This window comes from Cygnus atratus, chromosome 3, assembly GCF_013377495.2.
Source record: "Cygnus atratus isolate AKBS03 ecotype Queensland, Australia chromosome 3, CAtr_DNAZoo_HiC_assembly, whole genome shotgun sequence".
In the NCBI taxonomy this organism is placed as follows: Eukaryota; Metazoa; Chordata; class Aves; order Anseriformes; family Anatidae; genus Cygnus; species Cygnus atratus.
The window spans coordinates 76,492,411-76,509,527 of NC_066364.1; the positions used below are offsets into that span (position 1 = coordinate 76,492,411).

At 37.7% G+C, this 17,117-nt stretch overlaps 1 protein-coding gene across 1 annotated transcript in view; it reads right to left on the minus strand.

Annotated features, from left to right (window-relative positions):
- Positions 1-3,632: 3,632 nt before the first annotated feature.
- WDR27 (WD repeat domain 27) overlaps positions 3,633-17,117 on the minus strand; it is an 83,973-nt gene continuing 70,488 nt past the window's right edge. The window contains 4 exon segments of the mRNA XM_050709824.1: positions 3,633-3,717; positions 3,933-3,973; positions 12,342-12,395; positions 12,397-12,441. Coding sequence (XP_050565781.1) covers positions 3,633-3,717; positions 3,933-3,973; positions 12,342-12,395; positions 12,397-12,441 — 225 coding nt within the window.

The following is a 17,117-nucleotide window of genomic DNA, read 5'->3' on the forward strand; positions in this document are numbered from 1 at the left end:
GTTTCAAGAAAGGTTCTTACATGAGTAAGCAGCTCACGGGATGGGATACTGCTTAAGTTTGATTTAAAAAAAAAAGTCACAGGATGTCTCAGCTAGCATGATATGGTTCATCTATGTTTTTTTCATAATTTAATTACAATCTCCTCAGATTACAATACAACCATTTTAACACATGAATAACCATAGTTGTTAGACATCTCAAATACCACTCTTCAGAAATGCAGCAGCTAGGAACAATGGCGATCCCAGCTCTTGAATATTTCTGCAGCATAAGAGTTACAGGATGCCCTTATCATGATTTACTCTTTCCTGCCTCCTCCAACACATTCTACAGGCCTGAAAGGAAGAAGGCAAAACAGAAGCCACCATCTGCCAAATCAGCTAATGCAGAATGCTTGTTAGAGAGTGAAGAACTGGGAAGTTCTGAGCCTGCTGTTCTTTATGCAGTAGACTGGAAGTTTGTAAGAAAAGAAGCACAAAAGGCAGCTTTAAAGAATTTCTGCTTCCCTCCTTCCCCACATTGTGCTGTACACAGTTCAGATACAGCCAGGAGCTAGGCCAAAATGTTTGGTGTGGCTATATCATACTCCATTGGACAGCTGGAATCATTTTATGTTGCTATTTTAATTTGAGACAGAAGTTGTGTCTGTTTTTCTTTTCATATTTAATCTGTTAGCTAAGATTTAGCATTCTCTTTTCCAAAAGATCATTTGGAATGCATTATATTTGACATTTCATTTTCCTTGTGTTTCATCTAATTGTACTTTTAACAGCTGAATTCCGATTTCTTATACATCCTCTATACATTTATATCATAATTGTCAATACAATTGACAATTATGGTCCTACATTTCTTGAAGACCATGTAAGAAGGTAGAATCTGCTTGGAATGCAAATGCATGGATTTTAATCAAAGTGGGGAAAAACACTTTGTACCTGTTCTACATGAAAGACCAGGAACTGTAGAACTGAGCTCTCCCCAAAAACGGTTTCTAGTATCACCAAGCATTGGACTGCATTCTCTGAATGCTCTTTGTTAAGAGAAATGCTTGATGATGACACCCAGATAGCAAGACAAATGAGATATTTGAAAGACAACTTCCTAGAGGGCTATATAAGATAATTAAATCCTAATTCGTAGTTCTATGTAAGGAACACAATTGAACAAATTCCTAATGATTAGTCCTTTAATTCTTCCTGTTTGCCAAAGCTTCCTCACTTAAACTTCTCAGGACAGAGGAGGAGACTGTATTTGAAGCACAAGATTTCCACTGCACAAAATATTTTTCTACTTGCCCCTTTGTGAAGCATGAAAAGTAGATATTCATTAGTTTATCCTTTTCAGTGTTATATTATTGGGTCCTGCAGGACAGTTGTGTGGTGTGTGAGGGGAACAGGAGAGGTTACTTTATCTGGCCACTTTGTGTCATTTGAAGGGTAGTTTTTTTAAGGCATTGAGCACACTGATTTTCAGAATTGTTAAGATCAACTGGGGCTTTGGGCATCTGATTTTTGCTTTTTTTTTTTTTCAGAAAGAAGACATAACTTAAAGTGCAGAAACTATTATTGTTAACCTTGCAGCTATTTTCTCTTACCTCTCTCTGTAGGGCTTTCACTCCCTCCCTCTAGGCACTCTCTTCATCTCTCCAACATCATCACTTCTTTCCACACATATGTAGGTCAGTTGCCTCCAATTCTTACAGTTAGTCTCCACCTTTCCCCCTTCGTCCTCATTTTCTATCTGATGATCTCCAAAAAGCTGTCTTTTCTCCAGATTATTCCTATGACTACAGTTGGTGCCTTTCCTTCCTGCTCCCAGCCAATCCTATCTCCTTCCAGTCCACAAGTGACCCCAGCCCTCCCCATCTACATTCTTGGTAAATAGAACTCAAGTCGAACAGCTGAGTAACCAATTTTTTAGTACCACCCCTTAAGTATCATTCAGGCTATTAATGCCATTCAATAAAATATCTACACTTGTAAGAACTACAGTAAAGATTTTATGACATATGTGCTATAAATTGAGAAGCTTACTAGTGCAAGCATATTTATCTAAAATCATATGCTGTACAGCTGCGGTTTGCTGGCAACATACTTAGAATGGCTGGAGTATCCCATGGTTAAACTGAATTATATTGTCCTTGCTAGCAGAAGATTTTTTTTTCCTTTTTTTTTTTTTTAGAAAAAAAACACATCCTTCTTCAGTGTTGTCCTATGTGCTTACAATAATTTCTTAAGTATAAGCAAACTTTTCTGCTAAACGGCATTAACTCTCATACTAAGTGACACACAGCATTACTGTTTATTAGAAGCTGCAAAAGAAACATTATTCCTGCTATATGCAGAGACAAAAGTGCAAAGTGAGAAACTCTGGTTATAAGATACCAAAGATTGGAATAAACTCAGTAGGACTACCTGCTGTGTCACTCTGTTAGATTCTCCACAGACTCAAGTACCCTCATAGTACGATTGTGATACAACCAGAAGTTTGTTTTCCGCCCCCGCCCCAATCAAAGCAGTCCTTACAAAAGCAAAGACCAAGATTTGTAAACATAAACAGTAACTTAAAGGTAGGAACCAAACTAGGCACTCTAAGGAATCAGGCCCCCTTTGAGAATTCCCACATGTGGTAATGCTGAAGCCCCTCCTTTCCCCCAAGCCACTTAGAATAGGACTATATTTAGGATAAAAGACAAGCTATAATTTTGTGCTTTGACTGAATTTCTAAATCCATGTAACCTTTGCAAGTTGACAGATTATGCAGCTCACTAAATTCGAAGAGTTTCTCATAGACTATTATTAACAAGTTATTTGCCTGTTTCTGAAGATGTAAGCTACACAGCTACCTCAGTCAATGACTGCTAACATTTTTTTTTTAAAAAAAAAAAGCACTTACATAAAAACAAACAAACAAAAACCAAGCAAAACAAAACAAAAACACCACCAAAGGTCTCACTCCTTGTCACATTTCTTCAACAGCCTTCAAGGAGCTGTTGCCTTTCACAGAGTTCTTTTTATGCATATTTTTGGCCCAGTCCAACTTTTCCTCCTAAGTCTTGTAGTCTTAGTCTCATAAGAATAAGCAAAGATACATGCATCTGCCTTTGGCTGCTTTACACACAAATTTGTACCATTTACAAGTGGATCAAACTAAAGCATCCTTTAGCTGATGAGAGCTAGGAAAAGTTGTCTTAGTTCTGCTATTCCAATCTCTTCTAGAAATAATACTATGATAATAAATCTCTATGTTTGAGAATAAAAGAGGAAGGCTGAACATTACAGTGAAAAAATAAAATTCAGTCAGACTGGTGTTTCAGTAAATTGGATAGAAAAATTAAACTGATGTGCTCATTAAATTTAAGAAGACAACCACCTCAAACTGCCATTCAAGTCACAGAGATTAGTCACAGAAATGAGAGTACACAGGTTTGGCTAACAGTACAAAGGGAAGACAAGGAAAGAATACATTCAACCTCAGAGAGTATGTTATAAACAAGGTCAGCATCAGGCTTTTTTTTCCTTTTTAATGCAAGTATCTTCTTTATTTGGATGAGGGTAAAGAAAATAACTTCTCACCAGACACAAACTGTAGTACAATCGTTGGCAAAGACAGTCCTCATACAAAGCCTGCATTACTGCAAATTACTGCTCATAAGGAAAACAAACAACTGAAACCTCCTCCTCAGCATCTTAAAGTAGTACGTAGAAAGGACAGAGCTGTGAAATAGTAAGTAAAGTGTTGGAGACTTGATGTTAAGACACACAAGGAAAAGTTGACTGACTGCATGTACAGACCCAGCTCATCAAAAATGTGAAATAAAATATGCTAGCTTAAGCAACTGCAGTTGCAAACATGTTTTGTTTAACATATACAGTGGCATAAAAGTAAAAAATTTAAGATAGCAAAATAGCTTGCTCTTAAGCAAAATCACTTAAGATAGCTGTGCACATCACAGAATATGCTTGAAGGCCTCTAAAGTAGAAAAGATACTAGAACAATTAGTTTTGGTAATTTGTTATATTCAGGAATAACTAACAATTCAGTAGTACCACCCTTCTGCCCCCGCTGCCCCCCCCCAAAAAAAAGTGTCTCTTTTTTTCCCCTTTAACGATAATTTTTTTAAGCAGGACAGTAGTGCGTTTAGAGAATATCATTTTATAGGCATATCAACTGTAATTGTTTAACAAGCATAGTAGAGGCATACTCAGTTCAGCTCAGGCAAAAAAAAAAAAATCCTAAAAGTCTAGGAGACTGTTTCTTCTGAGATGAATAGCAACCCACTTGCAAAAGTGTATTTGTTCTGGAGTTAATTAAAACCCAAAAGAAAACATTCAGTCTTCAGATTTTTACCAGGTGTCCTTTTCCACAAATATCCTTACATCCCTTGTCTCAGTATCTAGCTTTTTGAGGCTTCAGGAAATCTTTTCTTCCCTTTATAGATTTGTAAGGTTTTATCATCTCATATAACACAAGGGGTCCTCTGTTCATTATCTGCTACAAAGCTGCCAGATTTTAACTTAAGTGAACTTTCTGCCCTGTGAACAAATGTCCTGACCATTTTTCATTGCCTCTTCCTTGCTGCTTTCTCATTAGGAGAGCACTCACACTCCCAGACACACTCCTCTGAAGTTTTCTGACATGACTACAGCTTCCCCTTATAGATCCAAGTGAGCTTACTTTCCATCTTCTGCTTCTACTTCTTGCGTGAGTATAAAGGTCACTCCAGGAATGGAAGATCAGAAAAGCCAACAGCTGGCTGCTTATTCCTCTCAGACAGAAAATTAAAGGAGAAATAAAAGCTAAAACTACCAAATTCTATTTACATCTATTTTTGATATATTTGTGACTAGGATCAAAAGAACAACGTGAAAGAGTTTTCCTGACTTCAGAAAAGTCATATTAGAGGTCAAGCTGGTCACAAGTTTTATATCTACATGATTTAATCTCTGACAAGGTAGTCCTGAGTCCTAAGGAAGAATATCATACTGGAAAAAATTTGGCCTACATAGGGATGACACAAGACTGATTTGATACTAAAGCCAAAACTCAGCAAATTAAAGTCTGAAAAAGAATTTTCCGTATCGCTAAAAAAGCTACCTCCATTGCGGAAAAATATATGATGAAGTGAACCATCAATGGTGGACCAAAATCGCAAAAGAATAGCATTTTTATACCATTTGTTCTGAAGTGAAATCTCCAGATGTGACCACCAGGGAAAGTATACTTTGTTAGTAGCTAGTAAAAGACAATAACTCATATTTCCAGACACATCCAAAACTACCTGTAGCCAATTCTGACTCAAGTGGTGGTTTTAGTGCCTAACTGTCTGAGAGATCCACAAGCAAACCTCCTTACTAGGAGCACAATGTATGTCTCCCTTCAAGCAGGTGAGCAGAAAATCAGTATGAAATTTTCAGTGAAATCCAGAGCTAGAAATCTAGCTGTGGAAGAGATTTCCAGATCTCTATTATTTATTTAAAATTCTCCATCTGAGAAATAATTTACATACTGTCAATTATTTTCTAACCTAAACTTGCCATGATATAACAATATGCCTGAAACTAATGTCATTTGAAATATAGCTGTACTCACTGAGCATACAATCAGACAAATTAATGCAAAAAAAAAAATCAAAGTAACAGTTTGAATTAATATCTTCCACACATGTACATTATATATTTTCCTGATAAAACAACTTGTGAACTGTTTCATTCACATTATGAGCAAGCAATTTTTATTTTTCATTTGAAATTATGTGGAAGTCAAAAGATGTTAATGCTTTCTAAATGACAATTTTAAATTGTCATGCCTTCAGTGGTAAGAGATTTCTGGCATATGCAGAATCACAAACATAGAATAATTCAAAATTTAAGGAATTCAGGAAATAATATCACCTAGCCTATTCAAAGTAAGGTCAACACTAAACACAGACCAGGTTGCTCAGGGCTTTTTCCTTTATAGTCTAGTTAGGGGTGGGGACTAGCAAGATGCTGTGTTTGGGTTTTCTTCTTTCTTGAAGCTACCTCTCAGTATATCAGTTAGGTGGTAACATCAAACTGTCATACTTACTTGCTTTAAAACTATAGACAAAGATGGAAAACAGAACAGATTTGCCACATTTCATCAAATGCAAACGATATTTTAATCATTTTTTTTAATCAAATGCCCTACATTAATTTATAGTGCATGCATTTAAATAGTTGTATATTTCAGATGGGTAGCCTTCTGGAAACCTAATCCAACCTTCTACTCAAAGTAAGGTCAATACAAAATTTGGGTTATGTTTATCAGGGCTTTTTCCATAAAAATCTATTTGTGTGTGTGTGTGTGTGTCTTTTCACTGTCTCTCAAAGCTACCCCTCAGAACATCCATGAGGCTGTAGCAATGCATACTGATATCAGTTATGATTCAGTCCTGAAATAAGGAATTCCAGCACCCTACATTGGCTCACAGTTTGGAGATCTTTGGAACCTTTCTTTTTTTTTTTTTTGAAAGCAACTAGCAATAAGAGAAGTAATATGTGACAGCGTACACCCAGCTTGTACAGAGATGAAACCAACACAACTATACAAAAGCCACCAAGAAAACCAGCAGATGGCAATAGTGTCCCCACTTGCTTTTATTCTGCTTCAAAATCATTTCATAAAGAGATGATTTATTCCCTCCCCATTTGGATGATAAGATTCCCACCATATTTTAACTTAGATTCACACAAGTGTATTGAAGTTAAAAGTTGCAGTTTTTGTAATGAAAAACTAAAATATCCCTTAACATATATTCCTTAAAACAGATTGAAATTCAGTTAATATTTGTGGTTAGCTAAATACTTTTCCCTATATAAGTTTTGAATAATTAATGAAATAGGGAAAGAAGACAGAGGCTAAAACTGAGAAATCGTCTTGAAAATTAAAATAAGAAAACCAATGCCATCTGATTCTTCTTCTCTGGCTTTCATGGCAACCATTTTATAAATAACTCCAGAATACCATATGATGAAAGGAAAAATGCCCATCAGTAAAAAAAATTTTTTAAAAAATCACTATAAATCACCAAAAAATCACTACCCATCCAGGTTTTCTCTCTTTCATTTCTGGAAGAACATTTATGCAAGTGAGACTTATAATAATGGTTGGAACAAACTGCCTCATGGACAGGTGCTGGGCAAGGAACCACTGAACTGGAGTGCTGCCAATACACCTCGCGCTTGTCTGGATCTTTCCACAGCAGAAAGATCAGCCAGAATGTTTGAATTTCACTCATCAGCCACTTCCCTTTTTTCACCCCTTAATCTTTCCCCTGCCAGTGTTTCACTTTGAATGCAATGGGGCTTTGTGCAGAGGTTATCCAGAACATAATCTAATTCTTAACTGTATTCATTCAAACATTGGATGAAACAAAAACAGTGTCGATGTTAAATCCCTAACTAGTGGTAGCAGTAAGTATAAAAATCTTGCAGTGTTGGAGACTCTGGCTGCCTCATACAAAGTCTTTCTTTCAAAGCATGGGATTACTATTTTCTGATTCACATGTGGCTCACTTTTTTCCACTCTACGAGATCCTCATTGCATTTTTAGATGCCTCTTCTGCCTTCTCCTAGCACCTCTGAATATAACTTCATGCTAACTCCTTTACTGGAAAACCTAGGTGTATATATATATGTTTTTTTGTTTGTTTTGTTTGTTATGCAACTCCCCCAGAAATACTTAGAAAGCTTTTCAGACTGCTTTACTGCTTTATGGAGAAGAACTTAGTTAAGCAACCTTACATTTCAGCTGTAATCTTTCAAAACAGCAGTTTCTGCCTATTTCTTGGTTTTTGGTAAGGTATTCCTGATAACATCAGTTTCCAAATCTTCCTCCAGAACCATAACTATGGGGAAAATTGTAACATGGTTGAAATCCACAGCTCTCATTTCTCAAGGAATAGCTCTTCATGAAAATGGGTTTTGGTCCTTGATCTTCTGGCTCTTAGCCACAATACTGAATTAACTGTGTGACGTTTTATAAAGTTCATTACAGAAGGCTTTTTGCCCAGAGGCACACTCAGTTATACCATCCACAGACAGCACTTACTTTACACCTTTTGCTCATTCTGCCCCTCTTATCAACTGATTTGTCTGAACTTGGTTACTTCAAAGTCTTGAGTCACAGTATTGCAACTAAGCCACTAGACTTCATCAGTTGGACTCTGATTATACTTTTTCAGCCAAAATGCATGCCAACAGCTGGAGCACAAGATGATGATGCTGGAGGACTACAGGAAGTCAGCTGTCCCCTTCAATATATAACACCTTCACACCCTGCCCACTCCCCCCCCCCCCCAACCAGTGCTAAATCTGAAACTAGTCTTCATACATCTGGGTGTAAACTTTAATAATCTGTACCCTTTGGTTGAATGTATTGTAATTATAGAATCATAAGGGTTGGAAAAGATCTCCAAGATCATCTGGTCCAACCATCACCCTACCACCGATGTCACCCACTAAACCATGTCCCTAAGCACCATGTCCAATCTTTCCTTAAACACCCCCAGGGATGGTGACTCTACCACCTCCCTGGGCAACCCATTCCAATGCCTGACTACTCTTTCTGAGAAGAAATTTCTCCTAATTTCCAACCTAAACCTCCCCTGGTGCAACTTGAGGCCATTCCCTCTAGTACTATTGCTGGTTATCTGGGAGAAGAGGCTGACCCCCAGCTCCCCACACTTTCCTTACAGGTATTTGTAGAGAGCAATAAGGTCTCCCCTGAGCCCCCTCTTCTACAGACTAAACAACCCCAGTTCCCCCAGCCGCTCCTCACAGGACTTGTGTTCCAGGTCCTTCACCAGCTTTGCAGCCCTTCTCTGGGCATGTTCCAGGGTATCAATGTCCTTCTTGTACAGAGAGGCCCAAAACTGATCGCAGCACATGTAATGCTGAATCCAAAGACCAGAAATACATAATGTTCACCACAGAATAGCAATTACACATTTTCTGTGTTCAAACCACATACGCAAAAGGAATAAAACTTCTAGAAATTCTAAAATCACAGAAATACACCTTCTTTTATATATGGAAGAATGAGATATGTAAATTAAAAAAACCATACTCTTAGATGTAAAGAAATTAAACTCATTCCATAAATATTTTTGAAGAGTAGCGACTCTTGTTGAGGGGGTAGTGAAGTAAAGAGGAGATACTGTGCACTCCAGGGTCATATACAGAGAGAGAGTTACCATTGATGACACAGACACAGATTTCTAGGTTGGAAGAGACCTCAAGATCATCGAGTCCAACCTCCGACCTAACACTAAGTCCTCCACTAAACCATATCGCTAAGCTCTACATCTAAACGTCTTTTAAAGACCTCCAGGGATGGTGACTCCACCACCTCCCTGGGCAGCCCGTTCCAATGCTTAATAACCCTTTCGGTAAAGAAGTACTTCCTAACATCCAACCTAAAACTCCCCTGTCGCAACTTTCGCCCATTCCCCCTCGTCCTGTCACCAGGCACGTGGGAGAACAGACCAACCCCCACCTCGCTACAGCCTCCTTTAAGGTAACTGTAGAGAGCGATAAGGTCGCCCCTGAGCCTCCTCTTCTCCAGACTGAACAATCCCAGCTCCCTCAGCTGCTCCTCGTAAGACTTGTTCTCCAGACCCCTCACCAGCTTGGTCGCCCTTCTCTGGACTCGCTCGAGCACGTCCATGTCCTTCTTGTAGCGAGGGGCCCAAAACTGAACACAGTACTCGAGGTGCGGCCTCACCAGAGCCGAGTACAGGGGGACAATCACTTCCCTAGACCTGCTGGCCACACTGCTTCTTATACAGGCCAGGATGCTGTTGGCCTTCTTGGCCACCTGAGCACACTGCTGGCTCATATTCAGCCGACTATCCACCAATACTCCCAGGTCCTTCTCTGCCAGGCAGCTTTCCAACCACTCATCTCCCAGCCTGTAGCTCTGCTTGGGGTTGTTGCGCCCCAGGTGCAGGACCCAGCACTTGGCCTTGTTGAACTTCATACAGTTGACCTCAGCCCATCGCTCCAGCCTATCCAGATCCTCCTGCAGAGCCTTCCTGCCCTCGAGCAGATCAACACATGCACCTAACTTGGTGTCATCTGCAAACTTACTGAGGGTGCACTGGACGCCCTCATCCAGACCATCGATAAAGATATTAAAGAGGACCGGCCCCAGTACCGAGCCCTGGGGGACACCACTTGTGACCAGCCTCCAACCAGATTTGACTCCATTCACCACAACTCTCTGGGCCCGGCTATCCAGCCAGTTTCTAACCCAGTGAAGCGTACGCCAGTCCAAGCCCCGAGCAGCCAGTTTCTTGAGGAGAATGTTGTGGGGAACGGTGTCAAAAGCCTTACTGAGGTCAAGGTAAACCACATCCACAGCCCTTCCCTCATCCACCAAGCGCGTCACTTTGTCATAGAAGGAGATCAGGTTCGTCAAGCAGGACCTGCCTTTCATAAACCCATGCTGACTGGGCCTGATCGCCTGCTTGCCCTGCAAGTGCCGCGTGATGACCCTCAAGATAATCTGCTCCATGAGCTTTCCTGGCACTGAGGTCAAACTGACAGGCCTATAGTTCCCCGACTCTATAAAGTATGACTCTATAAAGTAAGAAGAAACACTGAAAGTAGAAAGCTTCACTACAGTTTCAATATATAAAAATAAAGAAGGTAAGTCTATGGGAATCAAAATAGCATGCAAAGACTTGATGGAATAAACTGGCTGTTGGGAAGCCTTGGTTTCTACAGCTTAGATAACAGACTTCTATCTATATATTGGTGTACTAAAATTAAAACATTACGCTGAAATATAATGCTGCTAACACATTGTAGTATTATTGATCAGTAAAAAATAAAAACTGTCATTTCCTAATGCTAAATTTCTTTGGAATATTCTTTACCTATATCTGAAAGGCACAAAACACAAACAATAACAGTATTTCAAAACATTGTCATAAAGCTATTCCACTGTTTATTCCAATACAGCACATTTAAAATAACATTGATTTGTAAAATTTTCAGGCCTTTGAGTAATTAGGGCAGGCCCAAGTCCCTTTGTTAATTCCCTGTCCCAATGTATTTTTTTTTAAATTCTCTGGATTAGGAGCAATCTACTCAGGTAATTTGAGATGGATTTATTTTTTCCCCTACGAGTATAGGTTCATAATACATTCCTAGGCAGAACTCTTCTTTGTAAGCAATGAGTCAGAGCATTTATTGCTGCAGCATCCCGCATGAGTTTACAGTGGACATCATAACCACACCGTAGTTGAAAATAGATGAACAGTTTAACATATAGCTGCACAGTAAATTGACATGTAAATATGAGAACAGTGAAAAACAAAGTTATATTTCCCAGTATAAATCCATCTCTAGACAGAAATTATCTCTGTGTGTGAGAGATGGTGTGTATTATAGAATTGTATAGACCATAGGTCTTATATATCAGCAAATAAAGCTTCTATCTTCTAAATAAGCAAAAAGTAGAGGCGTGTATGTGTGTATAAAAAACCTTTGGTTATTTCTTTAGCTTTGTTTACTTTTCACATCGTTATTATATTATATGGATGACGGATTATAATATCCTTTTCTGAGTTTATCCTCAAAATAATCTCAGGAAAGGAAGCATGATTATTTCTTCTTCAAAGCTGAAGCAATGGGAAATAAACAAGGAAGAGGTAAATTGCGAAAAGGTCCCTCCACAGTCTGTAAAGATCTAGGAACAGAAATAGCCAGGAGTCCTGAGCTCTAGTGCAGATTATACCTGAGGAATAGTCAGATTGGACTTCCAAGTCTCCAAGCAATATATGTAATTGGAAAAAAAAAAAAAAAAAAAAACGACTTTTGAAATCTTAAAAAATGTCCCTTAATAATCTTTAAATATCAAAAATATCAAGAACCATAAACTAATTATTTTTGTGTTTGGCTAGTTCTTAAAGATTCAAAAACTACTTATAAGGAGTACTTATAAGACACATTTTGAGGAGGATAGCAAAGAGTGATGAGAAACGCTCATGACTGGGCAGAGAACAACTGCAGAAGAGAGGGGACGTGACGACGTAGGTTGATATTGGAAGAGTCATAATGAAAGAGGTTGAACTATATGGTGTTGAGCATATTACACAGAAGCTTGGGTAGGTCCTGGAATACCAACGGGAATATGACTTGTGACAAAAAACTCAAAAAAAAAAAAAAAGCTAGATTCCATTAGTTCCACTGATTATAGGGAAGTGTTACTTTCCCAAATTATCTTTAGACAAACATGAAGCACACGGGTGAGAAAGCTTACAGTGAAGGTTTTACATGTTATAATTACAAAGAGAAAAAAAAAGTCTTACCTGTGGAGATGTGGGACTGAAACCCACATTGATGACACATTCTCTGTGTCCCCCCCAGTTTATGTAAAAAGGTACTTGAATGCATCTCGTATATGTAAGCCTTAAAAAAAAAAAATATATTTTCACTTAAAAAAGCTATGAAACATTCTCAAAGCAGTAAATGAGGACAAAATATTCAATCTGCAGAGAAGTTAGAAATGCTTTCAAAATAGTTAAACAGGTATAAATGACATCAGCATTTAGAAGGGATTTCTATAGCTCAGGATAATTTAACAAATGGTTAACTAAAATTAACCCAAATGATATATAACATATATATATATATATATATGTGTGTATATATATTTAGAAAGAGTAATGTAATCTTTTCCCCTTGAACAATTAAATATTGAGTATATCCCAAAATGTATTTTAAGGGTGTTCTTCATAATTTAAACCCTTTATTTTAGATAGAAATATGTATAAATCTAAAATCTTCATTTCTAAATTTGGAAACTCTTATGTCTGCTGCCACTTGAAATAGAATCCTTTAGTTTCTACACAAGGCTGTAGTTTCAAATTGAACAGCATAGAATTCAATAACAAATCAATAACTATTATGAGCAGCACAGGTATCAGTGAGAAAAAAAAATGCTGCCTGTCTTCACCTCTCTAAGAAAAGAGTAAAAAGTGCTTTCCAAGGAGTAAATTAAATTTAGTATCAAAACAATTATACTCTTATTGGTACATCCTCAAAAAATGGAATCGTACCGATGCAGAATTGTATTAAGAAACAAATCCAAAATCCTATGAAAGTCATAGACATACTGATACTAAGAAAACAGCTGAATCGTGTATTTAAATTAGTGTTATCTTTCATTAAAAAAAAAAAATGTTTTCAAATAGAACTGGTTGTATAGGTCCCCCACTAAAAACTAGTGAGAGTCACATGCTTGCACATAGAATTACTTTATACTGTGTTTTTCTGGTATAAAACAACAGAAAGCTGGTAATCCAAACTTCACACTTGCAATAAAAAGCTAAAATGTTCCATTGCATTTTTTAAATATCTGCTGTTAAGCCTCCGAACATGGACTTTGGAGGACAGCTTAATATAACCTAAAGCAAACTGTGCACAGGTACTGTTACAACAATCTATTACTCCATGACTTCCCTTTAAGATTTTTGTTGCTATGCCAAGATGAATTCAATCATTCAGACCCAGGGCAACTCAGTTGCAAACTACTACAAGATACGTGTCCTAAAAACTTGTGGACTCAACTGACAAGTTTTCCAGTTTATGAAAAGGATCATGGACCTAGGCAGCTCCTGAGAATCACTTAATGCTTCACTCAGAAAACAAATCTCATCAGCTGACTCAAACGATTCTCTAGTCCAAGCCAGCACCAAAGAAACATTGGATAGTACTCAGTGTCAACTATTCCATTCATGACCATATTCACTGAGAGGCAATCCAAGAGTCCAACTGTAAATCTACTTAATTGCATCCTGTTTATATACCTCACAAATTCTGAATTCAGTCCAGGATATGGAATTAAACCATCTACTGGCTTCAACCAAGCACCTAAAAATGGATAGAAAAATAAGTATCCATTTGTAACCTCTGGATCTTTTGTAACATTCCATATGGATATTGCCATATTAATTGGAGAAAGCATCAGAAAACCCAGTAATGTGTTAAAATCATTGTGTCCTTCCTTAAAGGACACCAAAAAAAATGTTAATTGGCAACTCTGTCTCAAACAGTAAGACCCTCCTCCCTACTTTTTATGCATGTCAGGAAACTGGTCAGAATAAGTATTTGACTGATAGTAATACACAAGCAGCAATTTTTGTTTTAAAACGTAAGGCCATACCACAACTACTATGACTTACTCCACCTGGAACATGATCAGTTCACAAGGGAACACAGAGGCAAAGAGAACCCAAATATGATTAAGAGATTAAAGTGCTGTAATGACACCCACCCCAACCTTCCCCCTCCCCCCCCCCCCAAAAAGAAATAAAAGGATATAAAATAGACATGATGGAAAGTACAAGAAAATATATCAGTAGTAAATTCAGTCTGTACACAGAACTACTCAAGTTCTTGCTGTTGTGAAATTTTCCATGCAGAAACACAACTTATGTTTATAAATACCTCCAGTTTATCATAAGATTCCTCTTTATTGACTTAAAAATGCTAAGACATAGTTTTGGTTATTTACTTCACACTACAAGCAGATTACGATATTGCCAAGTAATTTGACTTAAAAAGAAAAGGTTTCAGAAAAGTTTTTAACATCACAGTAGCCTCCAAAATTTCCCTTGTTTTATAGGCTGCACGATCACATCCATTCATTCTCCTCCTTCCATACTGACTCTCCATTTTTCTCCCTGATGATACTATACCAAGACTCAACTGATATTAACATTTATTAGATGCTGACATCTCTGTGTGCTGCTGTGTTTGTTACCTCAGTAGCTGTAACGTTGTGCTCTCTACTTCATACCAAGCTGTATCACACTGTATACTACCTGGCTGTATGGTACAGACTTCGCACAGGACTTTCTTACTTCCAAAAACAGAGAAAGTGCTAGCGAGGACTTTTTCTACTCCAGCAAAGATGAGGAGTATAGATTGCAGTCAGGTTGTACTTCACCACCACAGTGCCAGTGCTATCATGTCTACATAATTAATGGGAAATATCAAAAAAATGAGCGAGAGATGAGATGCTACTGGGGCAAGAAGTCCAAAATCCAAGAATAATCCAGGAAGGAAAGGGCTACGCTGAAGGAGAGAAGAGCAAGTTACACTTCCATCTCCTGAACAAGATGCTCCTCTGCATGTAAATGACTGATGAAAGAGGGTATTTATGAGAAAAAGAAGAGATCATCCTTACCAAATGCCTCTCCAAAATCCTGTGGACCTCTTGTCAAAATGGTTCAATAGTATCACAATACCCAGTAATGCTATGACACTTTTGGGGTGTTTGTGTCATTAAAGATTCAAATTATATTCCCCATCACTATTGTACATATGTCCATGCCCTTTGGAACTGTGGGGATGGCAAAAACAGGACACATGTCATGTTGCTTAATACACTACAGAACTCTTAGATATAAGATTTTAAACAGAATAGAAATGAATGAGGAAAATACTGTAGAGAATAAAATAAGCTTTAAAATTCAGGTGTTTGGCATCAGCGTAATTCCTCTGGACTCTGTTCACCTAATGCATGGGGAGCTAGTAAAATAGATTTATGAAATTATTAATGTTCTTATTGTGAGTGATTACTTCCCTTCACAAGCTAATTACTCTTCAGTTGAAATATGTTGGAACAGCTGCACCAGTTCTTCTGCTAACAGTAAGACCAGTCTTTGACAGAGAAGAATACGCATCAGACTGGACTATGCTTCCTATTACTCCCCATCATCTTTGTTCCTTCTGACCCCAAAATTGCCTTACTGTCACCTTTCTTTTCTTCTTTAAGCTACTCTCCTCCCTCCCTTTCATGGAAGCAGGCACAAGAAAAAAGTGAAGGCAATAGCAGCAAGAGTCAGGAGCACAAATGCTCTGAATCACAGGCATAATGTTTTCCAACAGGTTCTGAGCCAAAAAGAAACATGGCTTCATGTTTTAATGAAAAGAACGTATCACAGAGAGATGGTTAGTGAAGCTGAAATTTTTCCATCATAATTCAGTGGCTTACAAAACTTTGCCAAACTTATGCAATAAAAATAAATTTTCCATTCCAGGTTCTCAGTTTTATTTTAATTTGGGGAGAAGAACATTCATTTTTAGCTAAGTCTCTATGTCCCAATTCCTCTTTTAAAATAAATGTTATAACATTTCATTGTCCTTTTGAAGATAAATCCCATGTTTGTGAAACACAGGTATTCTAGTAATTTATGCTCTTCCACACTGTTCCTAGATCAACACTTCAGCTCATACCTGATGTTAACTAATCACACTTCTCAATCTACAAAGCAATCAAGCTCTTGCCACCCACCTTTCAAGAAATGCTTCTTAGTGATGAACTAGAGGTTAGGCTAGATGCAGCACTTTTCTGAATCAGTCACATTGTGTAACAAGACAAGAGTCAGAGAAAACTAAAGACAAGCAGATACAGATAGAAGCCCACATGTAGCTAAGCACTGAAACATTCATTGTGATGAGGATGACTTCAACTCAGATCTTTTCTAGAGACTACTTTCACACTGAAGAGCTGCTACACAAAACACACAACAGGGCTGTGAAACCAATTTTCCCACTGTATTTCAGAAAATTCTCTCCCAACAGAACTACTGTTAAACTTCTTTCTAGTACTGTATTTCTTGTCCTATAAATCTTTTTAGATATAGTAATTCAGCTTCAACAGAAAAAGTGGCAGTCTGTTTACATCCCATAATAGTTTATTTTTATTACGTTGTGGTAGCTATCGTCATCTCTTCCAAGAGCTGTGCTTTTAAGGAAATTAAAAGAAAACAATTAAAATCGAAGTACTTTTGACATGTATCATAACTGAATGTCATTGAAAGGAAAATATCACCACAAAGAGTGTATAAAAACGGCTTCTGTTTAATTAACACTAGTCACATATATTTAAACTAGCCAATGATATCCTAAATCGTGAGAATCGAAGTGAACTTGTTGCAAGACTGAAAATGAACTTTTCAGTAAATTTATTATCTTCAATAGTTAAATATATACATATTGTATTTTAATGGAAATGATATCCAGGTCTTCATAAGTGGAATAACTCCAATATAAACATTCTCCTACTATAGTCCACC